At 38.3% G+C, this 16,791-nt stretch overlaps 1 protein-coding gene across 1 annotated transcript; it reads right to left on the bottom strand.

Moving 5' to 3' along the window:
• Positions 1–4,034: 4,034 nt before the first annotated feature.
• On the bottom strand, positions 4,035–8,429 carry LOC137182163 (chitotriosidase-1-like). The gene is made up of 11 exons (XM_067588474.1): positions 8,297–8,429; positions 8,171–8,197; positions 7,856–8,060; positions 7,577–7,633; positions 6,921–7,086; positions 6,693–6,817; positions 6,475–6,598; positions 6,200–6,382; positions 5,956–6,072; positions 5,734–5,866; positions 4,035–5,309 (listed from the first exon to the last, which is right to left on the bottom strand). The coding sequence occupies exons 1-11, from the start codon at positions 8,319–8,321 to the stop codon at positions 5,059–5,061; spliced, it is 1,413 nt and encodes a 470-aa protein (XP_067444575.1). The 5' UTR covers positions 8,322–8,429; the 3' UTR covers positions 4,035–5,058.
• Between the last annotated feature and the right edge of the window lie 8,362 nt (positions 8,430–16,791).

Genomic DNA, 16,791 nt, shown 5'->3' on the forward strand with positions numbered 1-16,791 from the left:
ACAGTATATATAATTACAAAGTATCTGCTATTGTCAGCTTCAATCCAAACATTTCAGTGGGCTTGCAAAATACTCAATTATATTATCCAAAAAACATCATCCACTGCAGGTTGTCCAACAGCGTGTCCGCTCCAGTTAACCGTCAGACATTCATTCGGTCTTATATCAAATTCCTGAGGACTCATGGATTTGATGGTCTGGATCTGGACTTGGAAGACAGACGTTTGTCTGAATGTGTCACAGGATACAAAAAATTTGGGGGGAACCAAAGTCTTCCAATGTAGATTTAGTTACAATGTTCTGGATTGTGTTGGATGTAAACATGTTACAAACATTGTACTGTCTTTCCAGATAATGTTTTTTATGACTTCTATTCATAGGTGCAGTGTGTAGGATTTAGTGGCACCTAGCTGTGACGTTAAACCTTGCAACTAGCTAGCCACTCTGTGCTATTAAGTTGACTGTGAGTATACTGGAAAAATACAGCTCACCCACATAACTTGGAAAGTCAGACAAATCCCCCCTCCAAAAAAAAAAAAAAAAAAAAAAAAAATCCCAATACTTCTAAGTCAAACCCATTCAAAATTGTCTGTGTTCAATTGTGCAAACCAATATGAGAAGCCCTCCTAACAATCATTTATGGCATTCCTGTTGTTGAGAACATTATCATTGAGCCAGTACTGAACATAAAGGCTTTGAAGGAAAAGAAAGTCTCCATTCAGTTTACCTTGCAGAGCAGAGTGACACTCTTTTTGTCCCACGGAGGATTTCCATGAGATCCAGGGTTCTCCATGTCCAGATCCAGACCATCGAATCCATGAGTCCTCAGGAATTTGATAGAAGACTGAATGAATGTCTGACGGTTAGCTGGAGTGGACACCTTGATGGAGAACCTGCAGTAAGAGATGATGAGACTGTTTTTTGGATAGTAACATGAAGCATTTTGCAAGCCCACTGATTTGGATTGAAGCTGACAATAGCAGATAATTTGTAATGATATATACTATATAAATTTGACTATTGTTGGGATACAGCTAAGAATCATTTCAATTATTACATAATCCATTCATTTCTTTCAATGATAATTGGTTATCATGTAGTCTATACTGTGTCAAAAATGGTAAATAAATGTACACCAGAAGTTCCTAGTGCCCAAAGTAAATGATTATTTTGTTTGAATAACTCATAAAGATATTAACTTTACAGTCATAAGGAGCACAGAAAAGCATCAAATACTCACATTTAAGGACCTACAACCAGCAATTGTTTAGCAATTTTATCTGCTGAATGACTTCAGTATCAAAATTTGGCTAATTTTTTTGTTTATTAATTGAGTAAAAAATACTGAGAAATTTTACCAGAATTCTCAGAAGAAAACTGAGACTCCCAGAAAACTCTCCACTGAAATGCAGGAAACTACCCTACAATTGTATACTGATACTCTGCAAAGGTCTTTCCAAGGGGAGCCATTTATTTACCAGCTCAATAATAAATAATGGCAACACTTCACACTAACTGAACTATAAAAAGCCATTTTTTACTCAGTATAAAATACTAGCAAATTAACAACAATCAGCTTGAAAAGAACAGTATTGTTTCTCTGCAGCCATTCTAGCCTTCTGTCAGCAGATGGAGGAGTTTCATAAGGAGCTAGCAACAGAGAATCAACTCACTGAGATCCAACGCTCTCAAGTCTGACTGATAGTAAAGTCCTCAGTGTGGAGCTGCTGATCATGGACAAAGAAAGAAAATATCCAGTTTTGATAGACATTAAAACATAAAGCACCTTGTATATATTTCAGGTTATTGCACATAATTTCCATTGATTAATTGTTACCTCTTCTTGAGCTCATTGAATGACTTGTATAGGCTTTTCTCATTCCACTCATACTCTGTGATCTCATTAGCATGATTGATGATGGCAAAGGCATAAACCAGGTGTGTACACAGGAAGGGGTCCACGTTTTCTGGCAGGAATTTCCCCACACCAGTTCTGTATCGTGACCAATTGGTAAAATAACAAACCAGTTTGGTTGTGGTTGCTGCTTTAAGGAAAAGAAAGAAAAATATTAGCTTTGACGATTTTTCTTCAGTTCAATTAAAACATTACATCCTACTGCTGTGTTTAAAATGTGTTGCTTACCATTCTGAATGAACAGTTGCAGAGCCACTGAAAGAGGCACAATTCAAATTGTCATTTCATTTGAATGAAGTGCTATATTTAGCAAAAAGTAGAGTAAAATTGGATAAATATCAAGACAACACACAGAATTTCTCACCAATTATACTTGCTATTCCTGTATTCATCTCAGCTGTTTTTGCTCTCTTCCCAGTGGCAGTCTCCCATGGTGTGGCACCTCACAGACAGGAACATATGTGTACACAGTGTAACATCACTCCAGTCTTACCTCTCATATTACTATGAGTCACATGATAGGTATTTAAGCACTAAATACATTTACCTAACATACTGTAAAGTAGACCTATGATGGGTATGATGTATGATGAACTAGACAGCATCAGGGAGTGATGGCAGATATACAGTCATAAAACTTTCGTATGTTGCAGGTAAAAGTTGCATCACCAATCATTAACTGTCATAGAAGAAAAAGATCAGTGTTTTTTATTTACATCGAAAAAGTTAAATCACACAGGAATCTGAAAGTTCAGTTTGAATTTAAAAAATGTCACAGTTGATGTTTTTCACCCTCAACAAGAAGGGCTGGATCAGGACACTGCTATTCTTTATTTTGCTACTGCAGTTTAGAGTGACCCACTTCCAGGTTTTTACCTAAAGCATTTTTTGACATGACACCTAAGTTTGAAACTCAATGCCAAACCATCTTTGCATCTGTTAATATCCATCAATGTAATGATGATATGTTGGTACTGGCAGCTCTTGACAGAAGACTAGCAAGACAAAGGACATGTCATACTGAAGTGTTATGCTTTTACCTTAAGGCTATAGTTGCTGGATGAGCAGCAAAGACAGGAATGGAGGATGCACGGAAATCTCAGTGTCCAATCTGAAATAAAAATTTGAGGTTGAATTTTGAATGGTTGAAGCTTCTGCTATATCAAACTTCTCTGTCTCTGCATTCTTTATGACAAAATGGTATAGCAGAATTCAAATCATCCACAATGATGTCATCCCGTGGAGCTCAGTCTGTATTAGAAACATTTGAGTGACACCTGAGCAGAAGAAGTCTGGACTTGGGATGAATGTCTCCACAGCCTCTGTTGTGTGGAGATAAGCTTTGGTAAATCCCCTCATGTTCCTCTGTGGGCTGTAACACTGCTCACATTTGACATCATACTAGAAATAATAAGGACCTTGCTGAAGATTTAACAATTAAGACATCCTCTGCTGCACTCCTTAAATTTGTTTGAGGCAGAGGCAGAATTGTTAAATAAATCTGACCTTATTTTGCTGGAGTATTATTTAAATCTTTTGAATTTACATTTTTGGATGTATTTTTCCTATCATTTCAGGCAGCCATTGGTGTCCATTAATTTCCATGTGGTGTGAAAATCAATAAGCTGATGCTTGAAATTTCCTCACCTTATGCCATTCATCTCAGTTGACATTAGGTCTGTGCTGATCTTTGTCAAACTGACATAAAAAGTCATCTGTGTTATATGGAAATGAATGGAAAACAATGTATGCATTTAGAAAAAAATGCATTCAAATTTCTAAAACCTGGCATCAAAATGCTAACCTAAATGCTAAAACAAAAATGATGAAAGCCATGAAAGCCTCCTTCACCTTTGGACCTTCACCAAATGAAAAAGAAGTGCAAGAATGAGCAATAAACATTATAAGATAATAATCTGCTAACGTATTGAAAATCAGATCTGTCAAAGTGTCATATTCCATACTGCTGTGTGCAATGTGCTTTTTCCAGTATACACAGTACATTTGAGAGGGATTTGCATGATCTGTGCACTAAATTCTTTCACAGAACTGGGTTTTATAATTTTGTGATCATACTGTCTCTTCTCTGTCACTTAAAGGAGTCAGGAAACTGATGCCATTCTTTAAACTTATGAAGTTTTTTCAAACTTTATTTATTCAGGGAAGTTTCACTGAGAGGTAGCCTCTCTTTTGCAGGATTGCCCTGATCACATTCATACAGTTACATATATGTACACATGGAAGCTGCCCAGTATACAACCACACTCTGATCTCTGGGCGAATGAGAAGCTCCACTGGAGAAGTTAGTTTAGGGCACCTCAGTGGTGGTAATGAGGGACGGGCAGGCACTGCTTTTTCACTTTTCCCATCCAGATTTATCCTGCTGGTCCAGGAATTGAATTGGCTACTTTCTGGTCAAATGCTTGCTTCTCTAGGAGAAAATTTATGTTTTTTAGAAGTGAAAGTCCCTGTCATGAATCATAAAAGTATTCATTGTAGTGCAAAATTAGTATCAGGCTAATAATGGTGTCTGAGGTCTCAACTGCACCTTTGATGCTGTGATTTCTCACTACTGCTCTGACTAACTAACTGAGGAAACCACTGTTCAGTGCTCAATCGGTGATTGAAAACCTTTTTATGTAAGAGCCTGGATTACTTACAAAAACTATGGCTCAGTAATAAGATCCAATCATGATATGCACTCTGTACAGCAATTTTACTTTATGAATACTCAAAGCGAGGACTGAATAATATCACATTGTTAGCTTTAATTATTTTCACAATAGCTTATCCTTAACAGTTATTGGTGTTTAGATGACACAAAAAACTACATTTGAGAAGAATGACTCTCTTCTCAAAATGTAAAAAAAAGTAGTAGATTTTGACCAATAATAAGTAGATTTGAATGACGAGCCAGCACTCAACAATTTGTACCAAACTACTTCAATGCTTTTGTTTGCATTCTGAAATCTGTATTACATGTTTCCCCAAGAGAATACATTGTATCTATACAACTCCAATGATAGATTCATTTAGGTAAATTATTGTATACAGAGTGGATACAAGTGAACTTTTACAGTCTGTTTAATGGCTGACATTTGCATCAATTGTGATACACATTGTCTCCACTCATGACTTATGGCTCATGGCCAGGTGCAGCACTTGCAGTCTTCATTAAAGACAGATCCAGTTCCGCATGGCATCACGTGGGTGATGCCAGCAGCGCACATGTAGAAGCTGGAGTTGTCGTCTGGTTTGGCATACAGGCCGTCAGGTTTGCCATTACAGAAGCCAGGTCCTGGGGCATGGGTGGTGGTGGTGGTGGTGGTGGTTGGAGGGGAGATGGTGGTAGCACCTGGTTTGGGGGTGGTAGTAGGAGGCAGTGGGGGCAGCTCTGAATGGTAGAGGGAGAAGAAATGTATATTACTGAATGGGTTTGAAGTAGAGAAATAAATGTCCATTAATGTTTGTAACCTGAATATGACTATTCCTATAGCACTGTACATTACTTTATTACGCCAGTAAATTACTGAGAGGGTGGCTTGTTCTCAAGGCTAACAGTTAGGTTGATTGGAGCCCTCTCAAGATTGTGTTATAAACAGAATACATGCATGTTGATAATTTTTTATATAGGAAATGGTCTGGTAGTGCAGAATATAAGTAATAACTGAAATACCTTATGTTGATACAAACTGGACTTAAATTATACCAGGATTTAAGATTCAACTTGGTGGGAATGTTCAAAAGAGTCCATGGGTAATAGTCACCATCTCACTATAGTCAGATAACTCTTAATGAAAAAAATGCCTTTAACGTACCGATATTGAGAAGTTTGCGGAGATGAGACAGCAGAGGGTGCTTCCCCTCTCCACAGAATCGTCCAGCAAAGTCATCCAAATCGAGGGCCCACACAAAGGCACCGCCAAACTTCTGCTCCTGCATGTAGCGCACCTATAAGGACAAAAATAAAAGGAAATTGGTATGAATACATTGGATACACTGTCAGTGTGTTGAAAATATACAGCTGAGGTGCCACCAACCTTGATCTCATAGCTCTCCTTGTTATCAAATCCTACCCACTCATTGTTCTTAGAGGCATAAGGAACTTTCTGATCATCAATCCACTGGATGGTGGTGCCCTTCACAAAGCTACAGATCTGGACCACAAACAATAAGGTCAGGTTTGTGTAGCTTTACAATTTTACACTTTTTCCATTAAAGTCCATGAAATCAATACATTCTACACATCATATTGCAATGGTTTACTCCATTACTAAACTGTACCTCATAGTAGGCCCAGAATCCAGCTTCACGTGTGAATGGTCCAGCTGATGCAGGGCCGCTAGCTGGGGCTCCAACACCAGTGTCTGATGATGTCAGACGGAAAGTACGACCGTAGGAAGCAAAACCCATCCTCAGCTTCTCCACTGGGGTGCCGTTGTCTCTCCAATATCTCATGGCAGAGTCCTAAAAAATTGATGGAAGAGGTGAAATAGAACTCTGAAAAAGGTACTTTACCTCCCAAGTTCATTTTTCTTTAGTCCCCACTGTCTTCTTACGGTGTTAAAGTGGATGAGGTCACCAGAGTCCTCAGAACCGCGGAACAGAGGGCTGTTGTGTCCAGTGAACTGCTCCCAAGTTCCATGGAAGTCATAGGTCATCACATTGATGAAGTCTAGTTCCCTGGAGATAGAGGAAAACAGGTTTAGTCTTTTCAAAAACCTTTGAAGAGCTCCCAGGGTTCTCTTTCAAGAGGAATTCTAGGCAGCACACTCACTTGGCAATCTCAGCAATTTCATATCCGGCATCGATGGTTCCCTTTCCAGCAGCCACTGCAGCGCTCAGCATGAGCTGAGGCTTGCCAGTGGCCTTAGCCTCAGCTGCATAGGCAGCAACGAGTTCCTGCAAATCCACAGCAAATAAAGTAAGAAAGAAGTACAACATGATGTACAGTATAACAAAATAAATAAAGCTGAAAAGTAAACCAAGAGATATCAGTGCCCACCCTGCAGAGCAGAGTGAACTTCTGTTTGTCCTCTGCGGGACTTCCACGAGATCCAGGGTACTCCCAGTCCAGATCCAGACCATCAAATCCATGAGTCCTCAGGAATGTGATAGAAGACTGAATGAATCTCTGACGGTTAGCTGGAGTGGACACCATGATGGAGAACCTGCAGGGAAGATTGGGGTCTGTCATCATCAATCTTTTGGGTAAAATAGGCTATCAGCTCTTTAGCAGCCCCTAGCTTTTGAAAAACAACTAGTTACTGTTTTAAAGACATGCATGATCAATTATTTTGTCATTAATACATTTTAAATCTTTACATATCAGCTTGATAGCTACCAAACCACATTGTCTGGTTAGCTGTCCAGCCGTCTTTTTCTGAACATACAGTAAAGGTAGCTAGAAGGCTCCAGTATTAAAAGTAGCTAGGTGATGTATGTGAAAAATAACATCAGCAAAATCTACTTGCTGGCCAGTTAGCTAGCTACTAAAAAAGAAAAACTGCTACACTTAGCCAGATTTTCGTCACAGTTAAGTCCACAGTGGACTTAAGAATGCTGCTGATAAGACACTGGTGACATAACTCTCAGAACTGTGTACTACTTGTTTGAAGGCAAGTGATAAATGCATGTTTATGGTTTAAAATGTTCACTCACTGTCTTGAACCGAAGTTCCATCCACCAACAGCCAGCAGAGTCTTCAGATGAGGATTCCTGGAGACAGCGAAGGGGGTAGGTTAAGACAATGTAATATTACCATCACATCATCTTCAAGCTTGAGTCACTGTTTTAGCAAAGTCCTATTTGCAGAAAACATTTGCCCTACTGGAGGCTTCTTGTGCAAGGCACTGAATGTCTACTAGTTTCAGAGGCACTGTAGTTTAGCCTGACCTTTGACTTCTGTGATACAAGGGCACCTCAACAATGGTGACTTACTTGTTCTTCAGGGCATTGAAAGACTTGTAGAGGACATCATCATTCCATTCGTAGGTAACCAGCTCATTGTTATGGTTGAGGATGGAAAAGGCATAGATCAGGGTAGTACAAAGGAAGGGGTCCACGTTTTGTGGCATGTATTTGCCCTCACCAGGTCTGTACTGGGACCAGTTGGTGAAGTAGCACACCATCTGGGTGGCAGATCCTGTATTGAGAGTAAAGGAATATTGACAAAAGCAATGATTCCAGTAATACTGTACAAGTGTAAAATCATATCAAATGATTCTAGTTGGTATGAAAGTATCAAAAACTTACCCAGCTGGCATATCACCAGACATAAGGCTAAGAAATATGAAAAAGTTTCGGTCAGGGGAATGAAAAACAATAACAACAAATAACATAAATATATTAAAATATAATTAAGATTCATTCTCATACTACCTGCAAGGATCGTGAGCTTGGTCATCTTAATATCAGATCTCACAACTTCACGGGATTACTGTAAGACAAAAAGTTACACAAGGTATATGATGGAGGCAACAAAAGAAAGCAAAGCTACTATTCTGAGGATAAATCACAATTATCAGAACAGTATTAGGACTGGTTCTTTACACTCACCTTGGACTGGGTGTCAGAGCCTAATAGCAAAGTTTAGCCTTTTATACCGTCAACTTTGCACAGAGAAGAGGCGTTGTCTCAGCCTTTGATAAATTGGGGTTATAAATATTATGAACATAAAAACTTTTCGATAAGATCCTGCAAAGTTTGAACCACATGTAGACAATAATTTACTCAGTGCAGACCTCTGCTCACAGCATGTACCTAACACATGACCTGGTCGTAATTTAGGTCAATGATCATATCACTGATTATTATATCATTTATCAGCTGAAACATCCTTATAGTACTGTGGATCATAATCCTGATGTTTTACTTTATTATTATTATATATATTTACTATTTCTCTCTGTTTCATATTAGTGGAAATGACTGTAAATACTTTTACTGCTCCTTAGACAAACATATTTATTTAAAGACATTGCTATGGGATATACTGCATCATGGATTTTGGACAAAGATGAACTTTGATTAACTTATTAATAATAAAAATTGAATATAAATTAAATTTACTCTGGGGTCCTGTTTTCACATACAGCATGTTCTGAATATTAATATCATAAAGTAAACAAGTAAATAAATAAACGTCAGAAACTGTGTATTTTACAGTAACAACTCCTGAAATGTTCCTTTTATTGAAATACAAGATACAGTAATAAATACGTTAATAGTCTTACAAGTAAACTAATTAATAAGCAAGTAAATTAATGAATACATTTAAAAGTAAAATGATGAATTTGAATGAAATCAACTTGTTTCATTTAAGCTCAGTCATGCTAAGATTTTCTCTAAATGAATTTTTCTTGTGTATGAAATGTACAGCCAGCGTAAAGTCACATTTCGAATGACACTGAACATATGAGATGGATATCAAAAGTCAATAATTACCACAACGTGTGATGTTTAATATGTGTTGACTGACTACAAAAGCTTGAGACTCTTGCTCTAGTTTCAAGATTAACAGCTATGATTATTTTATCTCTTCTATCTTTGTTGAACACCGCCCATGACCATTGACCATCAAGATGTTCCACAGCCAGCTGCTTGTTTTTCTGCTGCACAATAATCCTCAGCTCACTCAGAGATAAGCATGGAGCTGCTGGTTGCCTTCTGAGGCACACAGGTTGGTGGGATAAAGTCACAATACAGAAATGCAAACATACAGCACAGGGGGTGGACACAACAATGTGAACATCTCTACAATACTAACTTGAGTTTACAATTGTATGATGTGGGTAAAAGCTACCCCGGCATCACCAGAGCGATTCGCAAATGTGAATGAGTCTGGAACCTCTCAGTTCATTTTTGATTTCCAAGGGGCATTATCAATAGGCACAGACCAAAATGCCTCTGGACATAATTGGATAGACCTACAACCAATCAGAGCAACAAAATGTGTGAGGTAGCGCTGAGCGACAGAAAAATGTAAACAGACTGCAGAAGACTAAACTAGAAGTTAGCCAGCTCAGTCGGTGAAAGTCTCTGGTGTGCATGCTCTATAGGTGTCCTTCAGCTCTAGCAAACCAATCATTGCTGGTTGACGTAAAACGCATCATTACGGGTGTGCCAGTGTGGGAAAGTCATCATAGTCACCGGATTTAAAAACTTTGTATACTGTGAAATACGGAGAGATTTACCTGGCGGTGATAGGCTTAATCAGCACTATGTGAATTCGTTTGGCAAGGGCTTGAATGTCATGGACATTCATTTATATGTAAAAGTCCTGCACTCCAGTTTCAAATATAACTTTAAAAGCCTTTTTCTCATGATAGTAATGAACAAAGTCCTCAGTCTCTTCTCCACCTCATTTGATTGAATAGATGATTATTTTATGACTATATGATGTAAAACATGCCTCAGTGGCACTCCTCTCTACAGTCAAGGTATCAAACCCTCCCCAAATTAGATAAATGGTTGTGATTGGCCCAACCAGGGCCAGGTTGGCAGGAAATCTGTCTGAACAATGGATGTATTATAAGAGCTGGATACAGCGCCACCACTCAGCCTTGCGATCAAGATTTCCCAGTGGCCACTTGCAGTATTGCAGTTAAAAATCCCCTTGTGACCCAAAAAACATTTTTCCCCATAGACCACCATTATAAAGGAAATGTCTGTGAAACTGTTGACAGGACACCTCAAACTGACAAGCAATTCATATAGCAAACAATTGTATAAACAACAAAACATAAAGAAAATTACAGTATTGTATATATCAAAATACACACATAAGAATAGAATGCAATCAAATACTCCACCACCAATCCCGAAAACTGGCAACAAAAACTGAACATTGAAGCATCAGTGTTAAGATAGGATTTATTGCATTGTTATGGAACTGAATTGCATATTACTTACACGTATTTATGTCTGTGAATAGGTGTTTATGTTTTTATGTCTACCCCCCGCACATTCTGGGAGCTTAATTTGAAAAAATCTTTTGTATTTCCTTGAATACAAAAGATGTGAGTAGAGGCGAATTCCACCAGGCCATTTAATCTTTCAACTAGTTTCAAACTGTTTATTAAGTGCTGAAGGGCATGTGTGATATGGTGATGGCAAATGCCAAATATGAGGTAACACATCCTGGCAGGCAATCAGGGGTATACTGTGCTGTGCCACAATGAGACAGAGGTGTTGGTGACATATCCCTATGACTTGTTGGAATATAAATACAAAGGTCATCAGGCAGAAGTGAAAGCAATGGGGGGTGGGTGGGGGGTGGGGGAAATTCTTGCACTGACTATTTTAGGTGAATGAATTTTCCAGTTTCAGTGTGTAATCTATCTCATCTTTGTAATGGTTGCTGTGATAGTGATTTATTGTTTAAACTGTGTTTATGTCTTCTTCCTAACTGTATTAGTCCCTGGTTTATTTGAACCTGTCTAGTTTCAGTAAATGAAGCAGCAAAGAAACTCAAAGGGAGCTTCAGTGGAAATCAACTACCACTGCATGTGCATACAGTTTGTGGATGGCAAATCAAAAATCTTTACATTGCTATAAATTGATTTTATTACTGAATTTCAAGCATTGCATAGATGTCCAGCACTACAGGATTACAAATTCAAATGTTTTGTTCATATTTAAGTGAAAAATTGATCAAATTCTTGTAAAACAAACAAACAAACAAAAACATGTTCTGGTCTATGAACTCTAAAGGGGGGAAAAAAGCCCAAATAGCATACGGAAGTGGGCCACTTCAGGCAATTAAGTGGCACTGCTGGCCTTCTTCTGGCCTGGACTATAGGTAAAGATGCGGCACAATTAGTACTGGCTAATCTGGAAGTGACCCTGAAGTGGCCAACATATGTTGCAGCCAATGTGGCCCGGTCATCTTAAAACATATCTGGGCCAGATTTGGCCAAGATATATATATGGATGTGATATGATATGATATGATATGATATGAGATATGATTTACTGTGGTTCCAAATTAATCATAAAATTTTAGAGGTGAAGTTCAATGCGGTGCATACACACTGATAATGTTTACAACTGGGAAGGTAAGATTCTCTGGAAATGCTCCCAGAAGATTATTTTTCTACAGCAAAGTGTGCCCTGGCCTCCTTCTCGTATAAACATGGAATTTATTGTTCCAGGGATCATTGTCCTAACAGTCCAGCCACAGTCTCCACCTCTAGTCTAAGAATTGGTTTCCACTGCCTTGTTTGGATATTGGCCACAGCATTGGTATGGATCATATCTCATGATTGGGTCATGTCTTTTAAAAATAAAATAATCATCTATTCAATCAAATGAGGTGGAGAAGAGACTGAGGACTTTGTTCATTACTATCACGAGAAAAGGGCTTTTAAAGTTATATTTAAAACTGGAGTGCAGGACTTTTACATATAAATGAACGTCCATGACATTCAAGCCCTTGCCAAATGAGTTCACAGAGTGCTGATTAAGCCTATCACCGCCAAGTAAATCTCTCTGTATTTCACAGTACACAAAGTGTTAAAATCTGGTCTATGATGACTTTCCCACACTGGCACACCAGTAATGATGCGTTTTACGTCAACCAGCAATGATTGGTTTGCCAGAGCTGAAGGACACCCATAGAACATGCGCACCAGAGACTTTCATCGACTGAGCTGGCTAACTTCTAGTTTAGTCCTCTGCTAACTTGACTATTTAACTATTTAGTATCACTGCCAGAAAGGGGAGACAAAAGTTCAAAGCAGTTTCCATTAGACAAAGTCAGCTACTGTATGTATGTATACACATACGTACATATGTATGTATGTCTTTTGCTTTATCATTTAAAATTCAATCATTTAAAGTCCTCCTCCTCTCAAAAATTAGATTTTTTTCTTGTTCCTACAGTTGAATGTTTGAGCTTCACTACGCAGAATGATGTGCAGAGTTTGATACTACAAGACTGTTTTCACATTCATCTGCTGAAAGTGGAAAGTGTCTCTGTGCTCATTTAAAATCTGATTTTAAGGGGTGGGCCTATGAGCATGATTTGTGACAACTAGTTTGGAAGCCAATCCTGGTCCAATATTCAACTTATACAAGTTTGAACCTGAAACCTGATGGACTGATGGCGATCTCACTCATTGGGCTTTCTGGGTGATTTCTCACCCGGCAGGCCAGATGGGAAACCAAATGTTTATTCTAGCGACTGACACAAAGAGCTGATGCATTGTTTCTGTACATTGGCTAAGTGTGAATGCAAATGATTGAGTGGTGACTAATAGTAGAGTAAAAGCTGAATCATGTAAGACTGACCTGGTACATTCATCAATTTAGTTTTTGCATCATGTCGGGGGTCAAGAAAATATATATTACTCAGAACACATCATGAAATGCTATAGTAGGCTGTTGGAGAAGCAAATGTGTACAGCCCAGTTAATCATATAAAGAACATGTTAAAAATAATTCATAAAATGGTTGGGTTGTTCATGGAATTTTGTCCTCTTGGAGGCCATAGAAGAAGCTGCAAACACAACATTTACATATTAACGAACATTTCCCTACACACTCACTGTAAACAGCTGCCTGCTACTGCTGGAAACAAAGTGCGGAAAACTGTGATTTTAGATGGAGTTTCATGTTCATGATGATGATACGACTTCTGAAAGTAGCACACAGTCACTGTACCTGACTGTTTTTGAGCAAGAAATACAGTGCTGCTTCAAAGTTTGTGAACCTTTTAGAATTTGCTCTATTTGTGCATAAATATGACCTAAAACATAATCAGATTTCCATGCAAGTCCTAAAACTAGATAAAGAGATTTCTCAATCAAACAAATGAGACAAAAACCTTACACTTGTTTGTTTATTTAGTGAGGAAAATGATCCAATGTTACATATTTGTGCATGGCAAAAGTATGTGAACCTCTAGGATTATCAGTTCATTTGAAGGGGAGATTAGAGCCAGGCATCTCAGTCATTGGGATGACAATCAAGTATGAGTCTGGGAGGCCCTGCCTTATTTAAGGAAGAGGAATTCTGGGTCTTCACTATTAAAGTCTGAGCTCCACAACACAGGTTTATGGAGGTATGTCATGGCTCAAACAAAGGAGAATTCTGAGTATGATAGAAGAAGATTTGCTGATACTTACCAGGCTGGAAAGGATTACAAAACCATTTCTAAAGAGTCTGGACTCCACCAGCCAACCATCAAGCAGATCATGTGCAAATTACAGACATTCAACACCATTGTTTCCCTCCCCAGGAGTGATCAAACAACAAAAATCACACCAAGATATTTATATTTCGTAGATAAATGTGGACTTGTGTCAGTAAAAAATGTAACTTAAATGACTAGTTAACAAGCAATCCATCATCGTTATGTGTAATCGTTTTTTTCAATAAAGTTTGGTGTCAACGTTACTCTCTTCATTGCTGAAAAACACTGATGAGGGGCTGGATGTAGCAGCCACAGGAGTACGTCTGTAGTGACGGTGAAGGCACTGAAATTGTGTCCACAATGCAGCCGGAAGCAGCAAGGGTGAGACTGGACAGAGGCAGAGAGGAACATGGATATATCCTCTGGGCGGACCAAAGCTTTAACACACACTTTACTTGACAACGGACACTTCAGCTGGGTTTGAAATAACTCCTTGAGTGCTACCGTTGAATGAAAACGGCCCCATTCACCCATAACAGCTAATACCATGACACCAGCATCTATCAACCCGGCTCCGCCAGCCTGTAGATTTTTACAGACACATGGCTTAACAGCAGCGTCCCCGATAGAGCCATTGAGCGACCAGGCTGCTACGTCCTCAGGGTGGATATAACAGCTAATGACTCCAGTAAGACCAGAGGGTTGTGGGGAACTGTGTATTTATGTTAACAAAGCTTGGTGCACGGACAATGCCATTATCAAGAGCTAAGAGCTACTAAGCTTGCAATGAAAGAATTGCATGCTGCCACTAGCAAACAACAGACTACACACCCAGCTGATGCTAAGGTGCTCTAGTTCTTATATAGCGTTAGGGGAGGGGTCATGCTAGTAACGCCTCTATGTCATGGAACCACCATTTCAAGCCCACCCAAAAAATCCTGAATACAGAAATGGTGAAAAACAGTTTAATGGTCTAATTCCACAATTCCATGCTACACAGTTCACAGTCTTCTCACGTTTTCAGCAATTGTTTTCTAAAATATACAATGTGTTTCAAAAGAAATCTCTGATTTTCCTTTACATAGACTTTAACATAAGCATTCACATTCTCCTATACTTCTCTGAAAAACAAAAACAGATAAAGCCAAATAACAAAAGCAAAAACATTTGTATGTATAGTAACCTGCAACTGTCAGTGCACAACTAGTTTACATTATGTAGAAACCCAACTTCTTAACCAGGAGAAGGCAAAAGCACCACTGATACACCTGGCTCTGTAGCTCTTCCAATGGAGCATGTGTACAAACTTAAGTGTCAGAACAAAGGTCAAATACAATGAGCAATAGTCTTAATCTTAAGTGGTCCTTTAATATAATCTGCAACAATTCTTATCTGTCTTTCCACCCAGTCCAGTTCAATAAATGGAAAAAGTCTGAGGTCATCTGGTGGACTGATGGAGGGACATAGAGCCAGACTGTGACAAATCCATGACACATTGTACATAATATTGCTGAGTTTCAAAGTTTGGAGCTCAAATCTAGATTACTTTATCTCTGTTTTGTAGGCAAAATCCGAAGAACATTGAACAGTTTAAAAGTCTTACCATTAGTAAGTATTATCATATCAATATCATGTCTGATAACTAATTTGAGGACAAATAAATGATTAATCCTTCAATTGATAACATAGTTGCATAACTCACATTTGCGTATGTGGTGCCCTGGTTATGACAGCATATTCTATTTGACAATTGACTTCATTTATGTTTTTTAGGATCCCTGTATGCTCTTTAACCTTAAGTTCTCCTTAGAATTTGTCTTTTTACAGTGTATTTGTCCTTACTAGAGACAGTATCATATATCCAATATATTCTGTATCATCCTTGCAGCTATACAATACTTACAGACTGAAATACACAAAGCCAAGTTGCCATGTTTTTATGGCTGCAACATTTCATCAAATGGAAATATTCTACATATTTGATATCTTTGGACACCAAGATGCAATTTTTTAATCTTTAGAAGCCTTGGGGAAATTGCTTGCCAGACAACATGAGTGTGCACATTTTAAGAAGTGAAGTCTAAATATATCAAATATAGCCTATGGACATATTCTGGTCCCATCATTTTTTTCACTGCATATATAAAATTTCTGACATCCAGAATAAACTGGAAGACATCCAAACCTGTAGGACAGTCTGAAGACCTCAAGACTCTAGCATATCTCTATGGATAAAAACAGTTGTTAGTAGAATTGAAAGTGCCCCTCTGTAATGAACAGTTTAGGCCAATGATCTCCTTCCTGTTCCTTTGCAATCGTGGAATGTGTATTTTTTTTTTAAATTCTTATAATTTATATAGTAATTTATGAAGGAAATGATCTTTCTTGGAGTCCTCTCGGTTGTGCAATTTGATGAGTTCCAGGTTTTCATTGGATCTATGCATACAAATAAATGTATGTGAATATTCTCATTGAAAATTGTAAATCTAGCATTTCTGTATTCATAAGGCCAGAGGGCCACTATCGGGAATATTGATTGAGTATTGAGGATTCTGTAGGAATTTTCTTTGTCTGAGCTGATAAGTCTGAAAACAGAACATTTGGTCTTGAACAGCATTGTCACTGAAATCAGCTGTCTTAAGGTCATGAGGCTGGTTGTCAGTATAGTATGTTGCAACACTAATGTTATATCTGTTGGACGAATACTGTAGATCTCAGGGTAAATATACACTAACAGTCT

The sequence above is a fragment of the Thunnus thynnus genome, chromosome 4, assembly GCF_963924715.1.
Source record: "Thunnus thynnus chromosome 4, fThuThy2.1, whole genome shotgun sequence".
Taxonomy (NCBI): domain Eukaryota; kingdom Metazoa; phylum Chordata; class Actinopteri; order Scombriformes; family Scombridae; genus Thunnus; species Thunnus thynnus.

Bases quoted from the DNA above. Each gene is read 5' to 3' on its own strand.
- LOC137182163 (XM_067588474.1), bottom strand. From the start codon at position 8,321: ATGACCAAGCTCACGATCCTTGCAG. The intron at 7,087-7,576 runs GTGAGTGAACAT...TCTTCCCTGCAG, and splicing joins TGGAACTTCGGTTCAAGACA to GTTCTCCATCATGGTGTCCA. The intron at 6,383-6,474 runs GTAAGAAGACAG...TCAATTTTTTAG, and splicing joins ACCTCATCCACTTTAACACC to GACTCTGCCATGAGATATTG.